This window comes from Pteropus vampyrus, unplaced genomic scaffold (assembly GCF_000151845.1).
Source record: "Pteropus vampyrus isolate Shadow unplaced genomic scaffold, Pvam_2.0 Scaffold244, whole genome shotgun sequence".
Taxonomy (NCBI): domain Eukaryota; kingdom Metazoa; phylum Chordata; class Mammalia; order Chiroptera; family Pteropodidae; genus Pteropus; species Pteropus vampyrus.
In genome coordinates, this window is record NW_011889025.1 from 479,275 (window position 1) to 501,853 (window position 22,579).

Below are 22,579 nucleotides of genomic sequence, written 5' to 3' on the forward strand. Positions count from 1 at the left end.
AATAAAGAGATAATCTTAAAAGCTTCTAGGGGAGATAGGAGTGAAAACAGGTTAAATCAAAGGATCAGGAATGAGAATATTATTGTAGTACTCAATACCAACAATGGAAATTAGAAGACAATGTGCCATGTCTTTAAAGTGCTAAGGGAAAATGATTTTTAACCTAGATTTATAAACTTAGTCAAACTATCAATCAATAGTGAAGATAGAATAATGACTTTCAGATGTGCAAAATCTCAAAAATGTACCTCCTGTATACCTTTCTCAGAAGCTACTAGAAGAAGTGCTCCAATAAAATGAGTGTGTAAACTAAGAAAATGAGGGTCCCAAGGTTCACGAAATAGTGGATCCAGTACAGAAGAAAGGGAAAGAGAATTTCCAGAGTGATGAAAAGATAAACGCTAGCATAATAGTTATGCAGCAGACTTAGGGAGCAAGTTTAGATTGGAATAGGAGGACAGATTGCTTCAGGAAAAACAAATGAAAATTATAAGGAATTTAACAGGTTTTGCGACATATAAAATTGTTTTGAGAGGCATCTATAGCTTTATCAGATAGTATGGAAATACTTAGAAATTCAAATTAAGGTAAACAAATTAAAAATATAGCAATTAGGAATGTCAGTAAAAATCTAAAGTTATATGTAAAATGAATTATTACCACATTACACCACGTGGATCAGCAATGAATGATATTTATATAGGTATAAGATTAAAAATATTAAACATAAATTTAACTAAAGATTGTGACATAACTATATTTAGGGTTTGAAAAGGGTAAAGAAGTAATAAGAGCTAACAACCCTCACTATAATAGGAAGTCAATAAATAATGTCCAAAATTGATTAATCAAGAGATCAGTAGCAATATGGTATTTAGAAACGTAGAGGTAAATGCTAGAGTAAAGAGCTAAAGACATGAAAGTGGTTGCTTCTGATGAAGTATGGGAGGAAGACATAGGAACTCTGCTTTTTTGTTGATATAAATCTTTTAGAATTTCTTGACTTTTAAAACTACGTGCATATATCACTTTTAGGTTTTTGCTTGTTCGTTTTACCTTTTAAAGTAGCAAGGGTATAAATTAAAAGAGGTTGCAAACCACTGCTATAGGCAATATAGCCTATATATAGAAGTTTCAGTTCTGTTGGAAGTTATTGGGCAAGAGAAAAATACAGACCTGTTTTATATACATTTACTACCTGTATCTCTCACTAGAATCTATGCCTCATAAGAGCAGGAACAAGTAATGGTCTAGTAAATGTTTAACAGCTTTATGAGGAGAGGAAATAGCTCCTAATTCTAATCATTTATCAATCTCTGTAGTATAAATACTCACTATGCCTGATTTTAAGCTACTAGCATGATGCCCTGACACTGAGTTGGGGAAAGATGCACATAATTGGCTTTGTGAACTGGCTCCATCATACCACTGAAAAAAAAATCCTGTCTTGTTCACTGTTCTATCTTGAGTTCAATATAGTGCATGGCACATGGCAGTTACTCAATAAATAGTTGTTAATCTGTTGACTGGATAAGGAGAAAAAAACAGGAGCCTAAGGATAAGCAAACATTGAATTGCATAATTTGATCTGAGAAAATACCATTTGGAATTCTAAAAGCAAAATAATTTTTAAAAGCTGGAACTACTGAGAGACTGTCAGTAATCAGAAAATATGAGAGTAGGAAGCTGAATTCAGATTGTAATTAAAGGATATGTTACCATCAACAAATAAAATCATCCTGGCTCCAAAGGAGAAAAAGTAGAAAGGAAAGTAGTCATTTAAGACAGGCACTCTGTTAGTCACTTTACACATATTACTTTGTTTAATCTTCACAGTAATCCTAGAAGTTATAGATCACTAATTCATTTTACAAATGGGAAAACTGAGACTCAAAAAAAGTCTAAGTAACTTGCCCAAGGACACACAGCTAGTAAGAATGAGTTAGGATTTATCCAAGTTTGTTATGCCAACTGCCTTCAAAAATACCTTTCATCAAGGTAATTTAGGAATAGGGGTGGTTGTTTATAACAAATGTGAAGATAATTGTCTCACTCTTTATCATTCTTTGGTTATGAAGGTATAGCCTAGGCACCTGCAAAGTAGAGGTAGAAATGCATACAAAGTAAGGGTAGAAGTGCAACCAAACAAGCTTTTTTGAGTTTTAGAGTCTTGTTTTAGCTCCATTTCCTTGAATAAAGCAGAGTGCAGGCTGCCTAGCAACCAAACTAATGGCATCATTTGTTTTTTGCCTTAGTTACCTTTGCCACAAGCTCAAAGAGGTTGGATCAAATATTAAGAGTAGAAGGTCTGAGTTTTTTGTATCAAAATACATGCTCATACATATGTACAATACACACACACACACACACACACACACACACACACACACACACACACCTTCCTCCTCCCTCAATCTTGTGATTAAAATAAAAAAGATGACCTAGTCTGTATCTATGTGGTGCTATATCATTGGCTAAAAGTACAAAAATTCACCATCTTATTGCTTGCCTATAAATACACCAAACAACTTGTTTGAACAACCATTCTTAGCAATTCGAGGAATTCTTGCAATTATTGACCAAATTGACCAATTGTTTTCAGTTAAATATGTGTGTGTCCTAAAAGAAAGATTTATTATTAAACATTATCAGTGGCCATAAAGTTCAAATCCAGCACTGTTAAGATCACTGCTAGTCACTCTTTTCATTAGAACAAGAATCAGCAAAATCCTTTCTACCAATACTCAGGACAGAGATAAGTAAACCTAAATCTCCTCTAAATCACTTATTCAGAGAGAAAAGCAGTACACAGGATTAAAAAAGGGGGTGGCTTAAAAGGAAAATATCATGGAGAATGTGTTAGACACAATCAACTACCTTCCTGACAGCCTTCTTCCTTGCTAACAGAATCTCAATTTTATTCACAGTTTTCCGGCAGTCATAGTACCAGTCACAATGGTCTCATTCCTCTTTCTAAATTATTGGTTTAGGTATGTGTATGGGACACAACTGTGACCAGGAATGTGTGGGCAAGGAGCTTCTGGGAAAGATTTCTTCACTCTTAAAAAGAAACACAAGAGAGGGACATTCCTCATTTTGTCCATAGACAGTTCCAACTGTATATGATGTCTGGAACTGTGGCAACCACCTTGGGACCATAAGGACAACCAGATCATGAGGGCAAGCTAGTATGCTATGGCTTGTAAAGTGGAAAGATGAAAAAACCTGGTTCATTAATAACGTCATTGAGCTGCTGAATAACCGACCCTGAAGCTCCCATAACTTTAAATTTTGAAAAAAAAATTACTTGGGTCATTTTATGTTGAGCTCTCTGTTACTTGTAGCCAGAAGCTTTATAACTAATATAGTATGTTAGCAAATGCTAAAACTTTTAACACTTATTTATGTGTCATTCTAAATACTGCTGAAAATGACTGCCTTCTACATCTGGCCTCCAACCTATAAAAACCTCCTCTGTATTTTTCTAATCTAATTGGCATCTTTGGCCTCCCCATCTTCCTTTCATATTCCTTGTCTTCTTTGTATTTCTCCTCTTTGTTTTTGTCTTTGCTCTCCATTTTTTTTCTCTGCTTTCTTCCCCTCCCCACTCCTTGTCTTTCATCTAGTTCTTAAGTGGCTATGATTTGAATCTGAAACATGTTTAAACATTATATATATATATAAACATTATATATAAACATATATATGAACATTATATATAAACATATATATAAACATTATATATATATGTGTGTGTATATATATGTATGTGTATGTGTGTGTGTGTGTGTGTGTGTATATATATGTATATATATATATAAAATTAAACATTATCTGTACATTGGAAGATAGGAATTCTTTCCCATTCCAAATGATTCCTTTCATATAGAGATAGCTCACTCGCAAAAAACACCTGACCTCTCTTCACTCCCTTACTTATTCCATCCCACAAAGGAGGAATGACTTAACTGGACTGGTTAGTTTGGAAACAGAACTAAGCATGTGTAGCTCAGCCCCTCCTAATATCTTTCTCTTGGGAGTAAGTTATCTATAGGGAACATGTGCTCTACTATGCTCCTCCAGGCTGTACATTTTACAAAACATATGCCATCATGAAGTAGGAATATGGTGGTCCAGCAATGCTATTAACTAGATGGAGAAGTCTGATTAATCCTCAGATTCAATACTGGGAAGCTCAAATGCCTACAGACAGAAACCACACTCTCTAATACAAGCTTTATCAATAATAAAGGCAATATCTTCTTATATACCAGCTCTCTTGTCTTATTGTTGAGTTGGTTCAGAACTTGGATCAGAAATAAGACTTCTTTTTACTAGCCCCCCTTGAACAACATTAGTATGTATTAAAGTTTTATTTCCCTGTTCTTAAATATATTTTTTCTTCATAGCTGTATGCTGTCATTGTGGGTTGCTTGAAGGTGAAAAAAAATCTCCAACAACATTTCTTTGTTTTATAAATATTTTTGCAAACATAAAGTGATTTTAATTAATGTATGATTGCCTGCTATTGATCAGGTTTCCTATGGAATAGAGGCTCTTGATAAGAAAAATATTTAACTTCCTGGTTTTTGAGGTTCTTGCTCATGATACCTTGTGAATCTGCACTTACTTGATCTGATTCCAGTTTCTCAGGAATTTCTCCTCTAGCTGCTGCCTCTGTATAGGCTTGATAAAAGGTCTTCTCTTGGGACTCTACTGTAATAGTCAATACAGCATCGTAGGCTTCCCGGAGTTTGGGGTTGTTCCTCAAAACATGGTAGGGGGTATGCTTATAAGGTAAACTGTAGAGCAGGGCATCATAGGGAACAAAGACATAGGTTCCATCAGTCATTTTCAGATCATGAGCCCATTCCAAGAGATGTCTCTGAGTTTCTCCCCCAATCAAGGCCGAATGCATACACATGATGATTACTGAAACCAACAAAGCAAGAAGGTTATGACAGTAATATGTTAGTAAATATATCCCAAACTAAATAACTCCAAATAAAATAAAATAAATCCAAAACTACGGATTGGGAGAAATAAATGTGTTATAACCAATTTGTAAATGATTTCTATCTTATGGCTCCAAGATAAGCAAGCTGTTGCTGAAGCCCTGAGCTGAGGCTGAAGTATGTCCACGGACTCTGGATTAGGCATAGGAATAAGACAGACAAGTCTACAGGCTGTGGAACCTAATACCAAACAGGAACAAGAACAATTATAGCAAATGGGAAGTAGTATAAGAAAGTGGTTTTGGGGTTCGAAGACATAAGTTTATATCAAATGTCACCAGTTATTAGGTGTATATCCTTAAGTAAATTACTTAACCTCTCTTTGCCTCATTCATAAAATGGAGATAATAAATATGTGCTTCATGGGATGGTAGTGATCACTGAAGCAGCAATTCATATAATGGGCTTATTACATAGCACTCAATAAATAGTAGCTATTATTATACCTAAGAATAAGAAGGCTAAAAGGAGAGGATGGGAGACATTCCCATAGCCACTGTTGCTTTTTATTGCCAAACTCCTAAATACATTCCTACAGATTTTGACCAACTGTTCCGACCCTTATCAAAGCCATTATAGTTAATGAATGGCACTTATTCACACTCACCTATAAATGTTACTAATATTATGGGTGATAAGTTCAACTTTAAAAAACCTAACTTCTCTATAATTGAAATTACTTTGCACTCGATTTAATTCTTCCTAGACTTATGAAATTATGTTTTTAGTAGGCTATGCTAGAATAGAATGGATTAGAGGAGGCCACGGTTGAAGAATGGCAGCTAGATCATGAGACTGAAAGTCTTATATCTAATTTCACCCTTGGCATGCTAAATGAGTTTAGTGTAAGCCCACTTGTGCTTCAGTGCCCACATCTTTAAAATGTAGATTCCAATGCAGTTCACAGGTACATTGAGTAGTTTAATTAGATAATGCCTAGCAAGTATTCTGAGCTCCTTGAAGAAAGGCAAAGGTCCTATTGCCATTGGTAAATATTAATTATACATGCTTACATAGAACCTTTAATTTCAGAAACTGAGTATGCTTAACTATGTTCAATGAGTGGTCTTTGGCATTTACATCTTGCTTCATCTATTTTCAAATACCTTCTTTGCATTTGTTAAACAACCCTAGAAAATTTCCCCTTTTGAGCTAAAGCCCCTTCATTTTTTTAAAATATAACTAGTAAGTTTTGAAGTTGATTTAAACACACCACACACACACACACACACACACACACACACACACACCCCATAACTTAAATTTCCAAATGACCATTAGCTCCTTCAATATAATTACTCTAAGAGGTTCTACATGTATTCTTGTGCTCGAACCTTTCTTCAAATATTCAGGATATCTTTGGAGCTAGTTCATAAGCCACACAAGAAATTCAGCCTCTTTTGTTCATAATCACATATTGTATAATGGGAAAATGGAGTGCCAGAGAAGTTTGACAAGGCAAGGGTTGGATTTAGAAAGATAAACTAGAACCAAAGGCCTCCAATGGCCTACATTTATTTACACTATCAAACATGGATCAATTTGATCAAATTAGTCCAGTAACAGGTCCAATGAGGGGGGAAATTGACTTAAGTCAAGTGCTTAAGTTAGTTAGCCAGTTTGTTCAACAGTATCCTTGGCAAATATGTCAAGTATTGGCCTCTTTCTTCTACAAAAGCAGAGACTAGATGACTTGACCAAGGTTACCTAATAGATAGAATTCCATTTAATTTACTTAAAGGAATATTAAAATTACATGAATGGATAGAAAATGTTAAATAGAACTAAATACTTTGTGTTGGTCGAAATATAGCAAATAATTGTAACATGCACTACGTGTAGTGGGTGCTGTGGTGTGCCACCCAGATGCACCCTTCGGGACTGAAGCACTCATTCTCCTAACTGTTGGAGGTATTAGGAGATGATTACTGATGCCTCTCTGGGAATTGACCTCAGCGGAGGAGTGTCACATTTCTCAGGGTCACATTCCCCTCAATAGTGTGCTGGAATCAGCTCGTGCTAGTTCACAAGAGCCTATGGTTAAAGTTTCAGGGATTTTGTGACCTAGTTAATGTCATATTTGTAACATGAAATTGGGCATGGTGGCAGTGTTTACACCATGAAAATGAGCAAATGTTATAAATCAGGGTGATTTCCCTTTTGAAGGGGCTGGCTGTTAAACAAGTATTATCGCACCGCATCCCTTTCTCTGCATCAGTCTGTACTCAATGACTTGATACAGAGATATAAAGACCAAGACTCCTTATCTAAATTTTGGACAACTCTAAAGGGCCATCCCAGCTCCAGAGCACCTGTTGGGACTAGCTAAGGCCTTCGTTGTAACTGTATTACTGTTTAATTCTTCTTTCTACACAATTCTGTTGCCTTCTTTCCCTCATAGGTGTTGTCCTTGAAAGCATTCCCCTAGTAAGCTTCCTGAACACAAATCTCCATCTGACAGATTTTTTTTTCCAGGGCACCAACTTATGACACTGGTTTAGAGCCCAGTTGTACCCTGAACTGACTTCTATCATGGGACTTACAAGAAGTATTACCCTTATTTATTTATGTGAGCCTCCACTATGTAACTCTTGAGCTCCTGGGACTGTGTCTTATCTATCTACATCCCCTGATAAATATTATGTACCCAATAAATGTTTGAAAATTTCAGAAAGAGAGGTTATGCACTTTGGTATCTTTTGTTGATTCCTTGAGATAAAAGACATTGACATATTTGAATTGTTAGTATGGAGGAAAAATTTGAAGTGATACTTGCTGGGCAGGTAGGTACTACCATACCTATTTGTAATGTTTAATTATCCTCAAGATGTTACCTTCAACCTGAATCTCTCCTCTTAATTTTCCTTTCATTGGCCCACACTGAGGGCGTTTCAGACAGAGTCAGAATCTTTATAATTATAAAGACCCTTTGAAACCATCTATCTTCTCTCCCTCTCCCATTACTTTATAGATGAGGAAATGGAAGCCTCAAGAGCCTGATCCCAGGCCTCTTTACTTTTTGCATGGCAAGATCCTGCTATTGAATATAATTAAAGTAGAAAGCATAAATATTGAATTCAAACAACAACATTTTAATTTAATAGATTGAGTGCTTCGTGAACAGGGATTTGTGGATGCATCTGTTCTACATGATGATTTTACTAAGTAGCCTTATCTCAAAATTACATTCATTAAAATGGGATTTTACCTATAAGTCATTGTCAGGAAGGGATTAGTAGACAGAAACCTTAGATCCTAGACAAGGCCTGGGTCAACAGGTGATCATCAAATAAAAGCAATTTGTAAGTTTCCATCCTGATTGTTAATAGTCAAGCCACTCCATAACCAAAACAAGGACCAGGAGATACATCCTCCTGAGACCCCGTCTCACCAGGATATGATATTAGCACTTTCTCTGGGCTACCTGAGCCCCACTTGAGCTGTCTAGCAGCTATGTCTTTATACTATGGTACCCAGTGTGGCAAGCTGTCCAGGACCCTCTCTTTCACGCTTAACACTAGCAGCAGGAAATGTCATGAAACTCTAGGAAAAGTTAATTACCAAGTCACTCAACTCATACTTCTCTTCCTATATTGAAATACTCTGCCCAAGATTTCCTTGAGATAGAAGAACTATGTTTCTCAGAAGGCAAAATTCACTTTTTTTATTTTTCACAGATTATTGGTTGTGGAGTTCTTGGTGGAGGAAACTGGGCTCAGCCTCACACCTTGTGAGATGGAAATGGCTCCACTACCTTTTGCTGAAGAAGTCCTTAAGAGTCACAATCATATTATGATCCTACAATATTGCTCCCAATCCATGGAAACTCTCCATTCTATTGTCCTTTCTCCTCATGTTAACCCTTTTGTGACATTTCCTAACACTAACATCTATTTTAACCTATGTCATTTTAATAAATGTTGAAAGAGAGGGGAATTTAGGCAAGCCAGAGGAGGAAGGGGCATACAGTGTGATTTATCCCAAGTCTCATATTCCTCTAGAATTCACCCCATCTGGACATAGGGCGAAAGAGGTAGAGTCATACCCTCTTCCTCTCAGTTAACCCTACCCAGACTATAAAATGGATACATAATTAGAGGGTGGGAGGCTCTAGAATATGAATGTTTCCCACCCACCTCCCACCAGTGTGACTCAGTGCAGGAGGCCCTCAAAGCATACTTTAAGAACACTACACTAGGTGATATGTAGCTGATTCTATCTGCTGAGGACTCCCCACACATTTTCACATTAAGCCCTGATATTACCACTTACTTAGTTGCCACTAATGTTGAACTGGTCCAAGTAGCTCAGCATGATGTCAGACACATATTATAGTCAATAGCCATTCTATTTACATCAGATCATGTTTTTACATACCCAATAGAACTAGTAGTGCAAGTGCATTTATTGCTTTCACGTTGCAGCCCAGCTTGAGATACATTTTTAATAGTTCTCCACACCTTACAACATATGTTTTCTTCAACTTCCTAAACTGCTACATAGATAAGTCCTCTTAAATGCAGGAAGCATAGATGTTCAGATTCCTCTTATGCTAGGTCTTCATAATTTTATCATTACTGATAGTGGACTCATTTATAAAAACAAGTTTTTCTTTCACCATTTATATTCACTTACATTTATCTATATCAAAACCTATACCAAATTCCCTATCAGGGCTAAGTCTCTGGCCAAGCATTATCAGTATCATTATTGTTATTATTCTTAGGAAAATAAGGCTTGGCACCCTGAAGCACTTAAAAGAATTTCATTGGTGGGTCAAAAAGTTAAGAAAAATGGAAGGGTTGAATTATAAACCATACACAGAACACAGGATCTCAAATGAATATGATTTAGGTGCATACCTCAAGTAGACAGGAGGCAGTAGAGCATAAGTCTTTCATTAAACCAGTGATTCTCAAAATGTGGACCCTGGACGAGCAGCATAAGCATCACTGTGAACTGATTGGAAATGCTAATTCTGGGGCTCTACCCCAGCCCTCCTGAATCAGAAACTATGAAGGAGAGACCCTGCAATTTGTGTTTTACCAAGCCCTCCAGGGGATTCTGGTATACACCTAGGTTTGATAGGCACTGCTGTAGACCAACCTGAATATATATTCTGGCTTTCCCGTTCACTAGCTGTGTGACGTAGGGCAAGTTATTTAACATCTCAGTTTCAGAAGTCTCATCCATAAAGTGCATTAAATAATAAGCGGCCTTACTTTATAAGGACGTTTCAAGAATTGAATGAGATGTTCCATACAAAACCCTTGCAAAACAATTAGCACATAATGAACTCTCAATAAATATTAGCTATTATTATTGTTGTTATTGATATTATTATTTTTTATGCACCATAATCTTCAATAGATGGGAAGAGGCTATCTGGGTCTTTGGCAATAAGACAGTAATATAGTATTTCATTTTAGAAGAACAAAAGATGGCCATTCTAATTGTGTCTTATTTAACTGAACATCATATTGTAATGAAGAATTCCCAATTTAGAAAGAATTAAAGGAATTCCTAAATGGTTCAGTGACCTGTTAAGCTCAAATTGAAAGGGTTTCACAATTAGCCAAGCATTGATAGGCAAAAAGTTGAGGAGAAGAGAAGAGGGCTTGAAATAGCCATTTGAAAAGCTCTCTAAAGAGCTTTTTAGTGAGACCTCCTGCTAGCCTTTGTGAGAATTAGCAAAAGAACCTCTTTGGTGTAATTGCAATCCCACAGGTGCTCTGGCTGGTGAATGGATGCTCTTTTGTCCCATTGGATCAAAACTTCCAACAGGGCTCATGGTTAAAGGAGCAAAGAGTGAACTGGATTTGGCCCTCATGCCTACTCAGATTCCCTTGTGCAGGGCACAACCCACAGAACCACACAGTACCCTTGACTGTAACATGAAGCCTTTGTCTTTGATTAATATCGCTACTATTTGACTTTGTGAGAAACAAAAATTAATTAATAATTGCCTTTGAAGTTTAAAGGAAATGAGTTGATAATCGGAGAGGCTGAATTCCCCCTTCTCTAGGACTTTATTTACCCCATTCTTTGGTGTTAATAATGCCTACAGCTATTTACTTGTTTTGTGAGACTCACAGGTGTTTTAAAATTTGAAAGAAAATACCTATCTCCTGGATGATCTTGAGGATTAAATGAGATTATCTGTATGCAAATATCTTGTAAACTGTAGAGAGCAGTTCATATGTAAAGTAGTATTATGGTGGCTTTCATCGTCTCTATGGCAGCATCCAACGACATTCCTGCTATTTCCCTTCCCAAGACCCCACAACTATTATTATTGTTATTGTTATCATTTTTATTATAAATTTTATCACTGGAATTGTATTGTGTAACCATAATTTTGAACTGTTTCTGAGAAGGCAATCATTCTGACTCCAGTAAGGTTCCAGTGACATTTCCTAATTGGAAACATAAATTTACAAGAAAGAGAAGTGGCATACCAGCCAGCAGTGGGCTAGCTCTCTCTCCCTTTCCTCCCACCACTATCCCTCACCACTACTACCACATGGGGCTGAGATTGCAGTTACTGTGAGCAGATCAGACCAAAACAATCTTCCAACTACTTCTACTACTTCCAAATATTAACAGTCCTCTCCAAAGGAAGGGATCCTTTCCGCTGTGTTTTGTATATCAAAAAGGTCATTCTCTGAAGATTTGCTTGGGAGTCCACAGTGTTAAAAGTAGGCTCATATCCAGCAGAATAGGGATGAGACCAGGCCCTGCCTTCCTCAGCTCTTCTCAGATGTCACTCAAAAAGTTTAGTGCCTTTGCAGTCAAGATAGATAATAGCTATCTATCTATAAAAGTATCCTTAATACTTTAGGAGTGCCAGTCCTACCAGTTGAGAGGGAGTAGAAAAATCAGCTAGAGATTTGATCTGGTATGTGAGATATCTGGTGTGTTGTAACTTTCCTCCTGCTTTGTTGGCCCAATCCATACTCATTCACCATGCTCTGCCTGATGAATGGATGCTCTTTTGTCCCATTGGATCAAAAACTGATGAGACTAGAGATGTGCCCTGAACTGCAGGCCAATTAGCTAAATTCCTGATACTCTGTCTATTTATGTTTATACTCTGCATCCTACTTTTCATGCTCCCAGAAATGGGAGCGCTGTTCTCAATGGATAATCAAGTAGATAAAAAGCCTATCTCACTCTTATTAAGACTCACTGCTCTTCCACAACTCCTGTCAAATCCCATCCACCACTTGGCATGCCCTCATATACCAACAACTGGCTATATCAAGTGTGAGTGAGTACCACTCATTCTTTTGGACATTTGCACACTGAGCTACCAGAGGTCATACTCAGGGCACAGCCTAACCCATGGCTCCATTTCCTTGCTCATCCCTTCCGCCCACCCACCTGCCCACATTCTGACTCATGTTGCTGGGGTCTCAGCATGCTTCATCTGAGTCTGCCTGTTTTGTCAAAAATCAGAGACAAAGTCCTGGAGTACACAGTTTTGTTTTCACTTCCTTTTATCTACTTCAGTTCCTGTTGCTGTCTTCCCTACCCAGGGTCTTCCTTTGCTCTGTAACCACTTATCTTCCTCTCTGGGCTTCCCCAACACCAATCTTAAAATTTATATTCCTTTAGTGGGCTGATCCATACTGTTACAAAAAAGAAAATTTGATTAAACAAAGTCATATTAAGATATTTGTTTGCAATTTCATTAACTTAAAGCTTTGGTTCTTGACACCAGCTGTATTTTACAAGCACCTGGGAAGCTATTTGAAATATCTTTGCTGGGGCCCCACTATCAGACCATCAGAATCCCTGGAGGTGACACTCTGGCACAAATCATTTTGAAAAGATGTCCGAGTAATTCCATTGTGCAGCCAGAGTGAGAACCATTGACCTAAAAGAATCAGTATCTAATAGAAGGGCAATAATGTGTACCTTTGCTACATCCCTGCTTTAAAGGAGTTGTGGGTGGTGAGCACTCAGTCCTAAGTTCTCTCAATCTGACAACCCAAAGAGCTTCAGGACCTGGATTGATTTAACATTTTATGGTAGAGGCAAAATGTCATTGTAAAGAGTATACTATTTAGAAAGTGTAGGATATGAAACATTCATGAAATGTAAACTTGCAGGAAACACTGGGCTTCATGAAGATTTGTAACATATTATAAAGTTATGATATAAAATATGTTAGCCTGTTTCTGGTATGACTCCTCCCTGGAAATGGTTTTATAAATTTAAAAATGTTCTGTGCTCTGCTTTGAAAGTATCAGCTCTATTATGAAGTAATCAGAGCCACACTGATTGCTTAACATTACAGAATCTTGAAGACCGGAGCTGGAAACAGTCTACTGTAGTTCCTGGAACTAAAAATTCTTGCTCTCATCTTCTCATAATAATTATAAGTAAAGTCCAATACTAGAGACAGTTGAAACTTAAAATGGGATTCTGGGTATAGGCCAGGCCTAAACTGGACCATTCTCTAACAAGCCCATTGTTGTGTTAAGGAAATGACTAGGACTAGGACTAATCCCAGAAGTAATCAGTTTTACAGAGTAGTGTCTGAGCTATCTGTCTTAAAGTGGTGGAGTGGCTGCAGTGAGGAAATGAGTAGTGTTCCCATAAATCGCTGCCACTTTCTAGGAAAAGGTAGAGATTTAAAAAAATAGAATAGAAAAAAATTAAAACCAAGTGTTCCAAGGGCTTGCAATGAGTGTAAGTAAGTAAAAGACATTTAATTAAAAAGGACCAGGAAGGACCTCCTTCCTCAAAATGTACCAAACTTGCCCTGGCAATGGTAGATAGCTTCAGTGGGTCATTCCATAATGCTTAACATTTTGTCCGTTGTCTCTGCAAGAATCATCTTTGAACATAAAACTTCTCTTGGAAGGGGAAAAATTTATTTTAGGCAGTCTTATTTTAATATGCTTTAATTCATCAGCCAGGACCCTCCATGTCCACTAGTTCTGTGCTGCTGAGAAAGAAGCCCTACTTTTGGGAGTGGAGGACAGAAGCGGGATGTGGATTTTGGAGTCCAGAGAAGACAGGTTCTAAGTGAGATGTGATGACACAAGGTACTTGGGCACTTATGAGGAAAGTATCCAGAAGAGATTGAAAAGCAAATCTCTCTTCAGTAACTAGAACAGATAAAAATGGAGACTTAATAGCACCCCTCTTTGGCTAATCTGAAATTACCAGGGTCCTAAGGGAATAGAGGGTACATGGCCATAATTATTCTAGATGCTATTCTTCCTCACTCAGGTGCTCAGAGCAGGTGCTGGATTCCAAGGGCATTTTAACCTCAGAGTTCTTTGTACCTTTATTCAGTTTATAAAATAGGCTCTGTTAAAGCAGGACAGGCTTGGGGCCTGCATGTGAGTGAAAGAGGGCAAACACATGAAGAACTGGGGAGTGATATGCTGTCCTAGAGCGTGAGGGTAAGAAACCTTTTGGAGATTGTAATATCTTTCACTGAAGCCACATTTAAACCTCAGCACGGAGAAAGAACTCACTGCGAATTCTGTCCGCCTGGCGAATCTGCTGGAGAGCTTTCCGAATGCTTTGGCTGTCTTGGCCTGTGGTCAGGACGACCCCTACAGGTAGGCCACAGCTCCGAAGAGCATTTGCAACTTGATTGGCTGTGTGCACCCAAATGTCTTCATCTGAGGAAATTACTCCAGCATGAGCCCATTGGAAATATTTCATGACAGTTACCAGTACCCGGATGGGAGAAGGAAGTGTCCGAGAAAAGGTCGGGTAGCTATTTTTATTGTCTAATTCATAATTCACACAAGCCCAAGAGAAAATTCCTTTGTCCCAGCTGTTTCCCAGAAGCAAGGCTGCCTCGCAGTAGCCAGGGTTGACAGGTCCAATAAATCCTGAGGCCATCTGGTGGTGGGAAATGAAACTGGAGAGGGCCCTGGAAGTCTGGCAGTCTTCATTGAGAATCACATACTCAAAAGAGTAACCCAGGTCAAATGATGGGTCCCTGTTGATCCGCTCAGTGGCTAACTGAGCAGCAATCTCAGGCAGTGCCTTTGAGAACAACGGATCACAAGCCCAAGGGCCAACTACCCCTATCTTGTAGGGGGGTGCCCACACCTGCTGCGGGAAGTATGTGAGGACCAGGAGGCACAAGCACCACAGGAGCTTGAATGATGCAGGGTCATGGTGTCCTTGCTGTCTTCTGGAAGCCGTAAACCAGAGCATAAGGTGAAAGAAAGGCGAAGGTCTCAAGAACATAGCCCTTCTGTTTCCAGCAAGCTAATGAAGAGATCCTGAAAGATTAGTCTGATTTCCCAGGATGAACTGTGGTGTTTCCAAATGCCTGTCAATAAGATGGAAAGATGTATTATTCGCATTTTCCTGAAGCTTCTGGAGATATGGGTTATGAATGAACGGCAATGTTCACACTGTTCATCCAGTGTTTATACTTTGAGTGAACAGTCAATGGAGGTGCCATCTACTGAGACTCTTTCTTCTTCTCTGCCCCTACATTTAATCCACCACTAAGTCCTGTTGATTCAACTTCAGTAATAACTGCCCATCCCACAGTATTGTGAGGATTACATGGGTTTACATACAGCACGCACTTATAATAGGGTCTGGCATGTCATTAGCATTATATTAGTGATATTATCATTATTATAGTTTTAAATATGTCAATTTTTCACTATCATACTTCCCTCTTGGAGAGAGACAAAGATATAAACAGATAATAGTCATGCAGGGTAAAAAGTACTATGATTGAAGTAGCCCAGACAGAGAAGACAAGAGGTTCACCCAAACTGAGATTTCAGGGAAGAAGAAGAGGGAGAAGGATGGACATTTCTCAGAGTTGAGTATTGAAAGAAAACTTAGACAAGTGAATGGGATTTTGAGGTCAGTTGATGCTAAGAGCCTTCCAGGCAGAAGGAACAGCATGCAGTAAGACACAGATAATTTTTTTTTTTAAAGATATGTTAGATTTTCAGAATTCCAAGCCATTTGTTCTGTTTGGGTCTGTAATGTCAGCCAAGGTAGGAACCAGATCACCGAGAGTCATATATGCCATTCATAGGTTTTTAGATTTAATCCTGTAGACAATGATTTTAAGCAGAGAAATGATATAATCAAATTTCTAGTTTTAAAAGATCACTCAAGTAGCAGTGTGGAGAATGGATTGGAAGGAAGCAAGACTGTAGTCAGGGAGACCAGTTTGGAGGCTGTTGTAGTAATCCATGTGAGAAATGACAGACCAAGAGAGTGATAGTGAAGATGTAGAAGAATGGAGATGAATTTTACCAAGATTAAAAATATCAAAGAGATTAAGAAAGTAGAACCAATAACAACTTGGTAACTAACAAAGTGTAGAAGGTAAGGGATAAAAAGGGAGACTCCAAGATGATTTTGAGCTTTTCAGACCTAGAAAACTGGTTGGAAAATGATACAAGTCTCTGAGATAGGGAACACTAGAAGAAAGGGTGAGAGATATAATGCTTGCTATTAGACATTTTGAATTGGTTGCCCATAGAATATGGAAGAGGCAATATCCAGTAGACAATTTAACATACTGAATCTCATAACAGAAAGCTGAGCTAGAGATATAAATTTGAGTGTGATCAATTGATAGAGGGTAATTGAAGACATGGTAGTATAGAAGAAAAACAAAAGAGAGTTGTAAAGAAAGAACCAGAGGACAAAACTGTGAGAACCCACAACACTTAAAGATCAGGCAGAGAGAAAGAAAGTCATAATGAAAACTTACATGAAAAGTCCAGAGAAACAGCAAAATCCAGAAGAAAGTAGTACCTTACAATCAATCCAAGGAAGATGAGACTTTGAGGATAAAAAGTATTTATCACATCTCACACTCTGAGAAATCAAGTAAGCTAAAGAGAAGTCAAGTAAGCTAAAGATAGAAGAGTATTTGTCCATTGGATTTGGATTCAGAGAGTAAGGCTGCAAGTCGAGGGACCACAATGAGTCACAAAGGAATAGAAATTAATGAAATGGGGTCATTAAATGTAGAGGCCTCTTTCAAGATGATACAGGTGAAGTCTTTCTCCATCTGGCCTTTGCCTTTCTCTATACCCCCATCTCCCACTGTTCTCACCTGATACTATAGTAAAAGTTTTGCAGTTCTACAGACATATATCACATATTTTGTTAAGCATAAGATTTGGAAAACACCATTTCTTCTACCTTGCATGCCCTCTTCCCTCCTCCCACAATCCGCTTCCAGGTTCTCCTGATGAGCTCTACCTTCAAGACCCAGCTGAAGTGTTCCCTATACTGTGCAGTTAACATCCCCAGGTTGAGTTCATTGTTTTTCCATATTTGCCTCATACTTATACCCATTAGGGAAGGTGTCACTCTGATTTATAAACTGTCCCTATTTTTGGTGTATATTGTAATCATTCAAATTCAATCTGGGTAGTATAAAAGGTATAATAATGGTAGTCTCAGTGACTTCATAGATTAGGGGCCCTCAAGTAAGTTATTTACCCTTTCTGAGCCTCTATAGTTTCATCATCTATAAATGAGGGTGAAATCAGTGCTTACCTCAAACGGCTATGATTAGTGTTTTTTTTTTTTTTGGTTTTCTTGAGTATTTAAAGTAAGAGAATATATGCAAAGAGTTTAGCTCAGTGTTTGATACAAGAACTCAGTAAATCTTAGCTTTTGTTATCCAAGTGCTAATTTCTTGTTTAAATGTATCACTTCTGGGAGAGAACTCATCAAATTAGGTACGTTAGGGGAGGAAAGGCAGTAGGTTGGCCTCCTTGCCCTGTTGCTGTGAACAGGACTCTACTCCCCATATAGAGCTGCCTTTACTGTTGCCCAGTCCTAGCAACTGTATAAAGCAAGAAGAAGAGAGCAAAAATATCCCCCCCAGTATAATTCATATGTAAGGTCAAATTTGTAAGTTCCTTTCCTTCTTTTGCCCACCATGTATCTCCAGTGCCCTGCCCAATGCCTAACACATGATAGGTACTCAACAAATATGTTTTGCCTAAATAGTGAAGAAGAGGCATGGAGTGCAAATGAAATGTTTTATATTACTATGTTCTTAAAAGGACTATATCTTAGGCCTTGATCAGAAATCCTTAGGCAAAATTGTCCAGTAGGTAAAGTTTGTCTTCAAAATTCTAGTCCAGCTCTCTCTGCTGTCTCTATTAATGGAGAGAAAAACAATTATAAAAAAAAAATATGCTCTTTAAATAATTTCCAGTGATATGTAAAATATTGATAATATTTGACATTTTCCCCTACTCCTCCCCAACCAATATCGTTTGTTTTTTACAGGGGTTGAGGAGAAGTTTATACCAAAGTAATTAATCTATAATATTATAATTTCAATTTCAAACATCATTTGCAGGTAGGCAAAGGGGGATGGGCCACTTTTGTGTAGAAAAAAGAAGAAACTTTTCGTGCTCCTCAGACCCAAGTGATCAACTGTCTAGGCTATGTGTAAGGTTGGCATTCATATATTATAATCCAGGTCATTCCTCCTAAGCACAATACTTACCTATTCCAAATTCTAAAAAGTTTGTTTTTCAATAGCACCTTAAAAGAATCATACTCCATGTTGGATAGCAACTAGACTTTTGAGAGTGATCATTTGTAGTGTATACAGATGTTGAATTATAATGTTGTACACCTGAAACTTATATAATTTTTTAAAAAGATGTTTCTAATAAAGGCACTTGTAAACTACATTCAACACAATGTTTTTGAATGAATGGAAGTAATACCAAATCTGTAAAACATATAGTGAAGTTTTTCAAAAGACTTTTGATAAAGATGTTTCAAACTAGCTACTTGCAAACAGCATTCAAGATACTGTACTTTCAGTGAATGGATGCAATAACAATTCTGTAATGCATGTAGTGAAGTGTTTAACAAAACCGATAATAAAGATGTTTCTAACAAGGTACTTGCAAGCTGCTTTCAGCACAGGATTCTTTCTGTGAATGGAAGTGATACCTTTTCTGTAATGCATGTAGTAAATTGTTTATCAAGACTTGTAGTAAAGATGTTTATTACAAGCTACTTGCAAGTGGGGTTCAGCACAGTGTTCTTTCATTGAATGAAAGCCATATCCTTTCTGTAATTCATGTAGTTAGGTATAACAACAGTTGTAATAAAGATGCTTGCAAATTGCAAATTGCATTCAGCACAGTGTTATTTGAATGAATGGAAGCACCCTTTCTGTAAGTGAAATGATTATCAAGACTTGTGATAAAAATATTTCTAATTAACTGAAAGTAAAGGATCATACACCGCAATCAAGTGGGATTTATCCCTGAGATGCAAGGATGGTTCAAATCATGTAAATCAATAAATGTGACACACCACATTAACAGAATGAAGGATAAAAATCACATGATCATCAATAGATGCAGAAAAAGCATTTGACAAAATTTAACACCCTTTCATGATAAAAACTCTCAGCAAACTAGGTATAGAAGGAATGTACCTCAACATAATAAAGCCCATATATGACAAGCCCACAGCTAATATCATAATCAATGATGAAAGGATGAAAGCTTGTCCTCTAAGATCAGGAACAAGACAGGAATGCCCGCTCTTGCCACTCTTATTCAATATAGTATTGGAAGTCCTAGACAAAAGCTATTAGGCAAGAAAAAGAAATAAAAAGCATCCAAATTAGAAAAGAAGAAGTAAAATTATTTTGGTTCCTAGATTATGTGACCTTATATGTAGAAAACCCTAAAGACTCCACAAAGAAGCAAACAAACAAACAAAAAAACCCTGTTAGAACTCATAAGTGAACTCAATAAAGTTGCAGGAACATAATCAACATACAAAATTAGTTGCATTTCTACATAACGATGAACTATCCAAAGAAAATTAAGAAAACAATCCCATTTATAATAACATAAAAAAAATAATAAAATACTTAGAAGTAAATTTAACCAAGGAGATAAAAGACTTGTACACCGAAAACTACAAAACATTGATGAAAAAAATTAAAGAAGACACAAATGGAAAGACATCTCAAGCTCATGGTTTAGAAGACTTAATATCGTTAAAATGTTCATACTACCCAAAACAATCTACAGATTCAGTATTATCCCCATCAAAATCTCAATGGCATTTTTACAGAAACGGAAAATCTTGAAACCCTTGCATACTGTTGGTAGGCATATAAAATGGTACAGCTGCTGTAGAAAACGGTATGGAGGTTTCTCAAAAAATTAAAAAGAGAACTATCATATAATTTAGTAATCTGACTTCTGCATTTTATCCAAAAGAATTAAAATCATGATCTCAAAGAGACATCTGCACTCCATGTTCATTGCAGCACTATTCACAATAGCCAAGATATGGAAAAAAAAAAACTAAATGTACATCAACAGATGAGTGAATAAAGACATGTGGTATATACATTAAATGTAATATTACTAAGTTTTTAAAAAGAAGGAAATCTTGCCATATACAACAACATAGATGAACCTGAAGGACACTATGCTAAGTGAAATAAACCATTCACAGAAGGACAAACACCACATGATTCCACTTTTATGAGATATTTTAAATGGTCAAATTCATAGAAGCAGAGTAGAATAGTGTTTGCTAAGGGCTATGGGAAGAGGGAAATGGGAAGTTGTGCAATGGATATAAAGTCGTAGATAAGTAAGATGAATAAGATCTAGAAATCTGATTTACAAAATAGTGGCTATTGTTGACAATACTGTATTGTGCACTTAAAATTTTAAGAGGGTAGATTTCATGTTAAGTGTTCTTACCACAAAAAAAATAAATTAAAATTTTGCTTTTTTTATAGTATTTTGCAAGTTTACACATTTACAACATGGGTCCTTCCACAAGCCACATGTTAGAAAGTGCTATTTGTTCTCTATTGTTGTTGCTTTTTGTTAAACAGACCTCAAGCTGAAGGTTTGTCCCTCCATTCTTTCTGGGCTCTATTTCATGCATTGCATTGGTATTTCTAACTCTGCTAGGACTCTCTAGAGAACCAGAAAGTTCTATGATGCTCTGAGATTTAGTCTTGATCCCTGACCCGAAGATTTTGCAAAAGAAAACTTATTCTGAAAAAAAAGAAGTAGGAAGACATAGAAGGAAGGAAGAGAGGAAGGAAGAAGGGAGGGAGGAAGGAAGGGAAGAAATGAAGGAAGGGAAGAAGAGAGGGAGGGAGGGAGATGCCTTAAGCCTTTACCTGCTGATTTAGGTTAAAGACAAAATTGTAAAGCTCTTGTGTAAAAGACACTGTCTTTCAAAACAAGCCAGCTGAAGCCTCCCCCAGGGTTAATGGGAAATGTGGACATAACTAAAAGTTTGAAGGTATGAAATTTTGGAAATAGAGTACTACTGATTCACAGCTTTTCTGGGGTTGTTGCTGAGGTAACTCAAGTTTGAACATCTGCATGGAATCGGGCTTCCATGAAAAGTAGCTAGAGCATATGGATGCATCCTTTGATTTCAAGGTAATTTTCACAGTCTGGTAGAAAGCCTGATTTCACAAGGAAAACTACAGTTCTTTAAACGTACAAAGACAGACTATGACAAATGGCTGAGAAAAATGGTTCCTCATTCTAGCTTGTCAAGCCAAGAATTTCTATGGATGATTGATCTTTGTAGTTACAGCCTGAACCAAGTTAACAGTTTGTATAAGACAACATCAGGAAGAAATAAAAAATAATCATGAGGGAAATTAAACAAAAGCTTTGACTAGAGCCTTTGAGCCCAAATTTGATTTAAAGTGTCTTGAAAGCTCTTTTTGCCCCCTTCTTTCCTTCTTTCTCTTTCATTCTTTTGTCTCTTTACTTTTTTACTACGTATTGCAGTAAAACTAATATATCTCAGTCAGAAGTCTGAGCTCCCAAGTGGGTTGTGTTTTTCCTTCATTACAATCTCTCTAATAAACAAGAGCTGTCAACTACTCACCATGTAAATCAGCGCTCAAATGTCTTCAATTTATCGTCTGTGCATGCAAATTTCTTGCATGGCTACACGATGTGTCCATTTCAGTGCATCCTCTATACATTCATAATTCTGCCAAGGTCTCCAAACTGTTGATAAATTCCATTAATGAGGTAAATAATTGAGAGGGATAGTAAACCGTTTTGTAAATCACTCTTCAGCATCCTCAGAACAAGACTGGGATTAGGATTTAGAGAGACACGTCTAATCCTTTAAATTGATCCCACCTGTAGCACTGTTAGTGCTGACCTAAATGCATTGACCCAGAGATTAATAAACAATTAGAGCCCTCTGGATAAATGTGTCCTCCCCAGACTACTGCCTTCTTCTACTTTTCAAAGTTGTACTCACATACTCTCGGATTTTTCCTCTCTGTTCTTCCATTTTCCCTTCTGTTTAATAATCAGACATTATCCTTTCTCCAGGACTGCTTTAAATGTCAAAACATTCATCAGCTGTGACTCTAGCCCAGGATATGAAAGATGATCCAGGCTGGCTTCCTGCAAAATTCAAAGTAGGTGAAGCTTATCTCCTTCTATTCTTCTTAAATGCCTTCACTTCCTTTCCTTCTAAGAGAGACCTCTAACCACCCCCACGGAACACACACAACTTCTGCACACTCCCCATACTTT

At 37.3% G+C, this 22,579-nt stretch overlaps 1 protein-coding gene across 1 annotated transcript in view; it reads right to left on the reverse strand.

Moving 5' to 3' along the window:
- The window catches only part of GUCY2F (guanylate cyclase 2F, retinal), a 92,998-nt gene extending 70,662 nt beyond the window's left edge, over positions 1–22,336 (reverse strand). Inside the window, exons 1-4 of the mRNA XM_011374319.2 lie at positions 22,303–22,336; positions 21,912–22,036; positions 14,510–15,324; positions 4,631–4,932 (exon numbers count right to left, since the gene is read on the reverse strand). Of these exons, the coding sequence (XP_011372621.1) occupies positions 4,631–4,932; positions 14,510–15,239 (1,032 nt within the window). The 5' untranslated portion in view covers positions 15,240–15,324; positions 21,912–22,036; positions 22,303–22,336. The remainder of the gene's footprint in view (positions 1–4,630; positions 4,933–14,509; positions 15,325–21,911; positions 22,037–22,302) is intronic.
- Between the last annotated feature and the right edge of the window lie 243 nt (positions 22,337–22,579).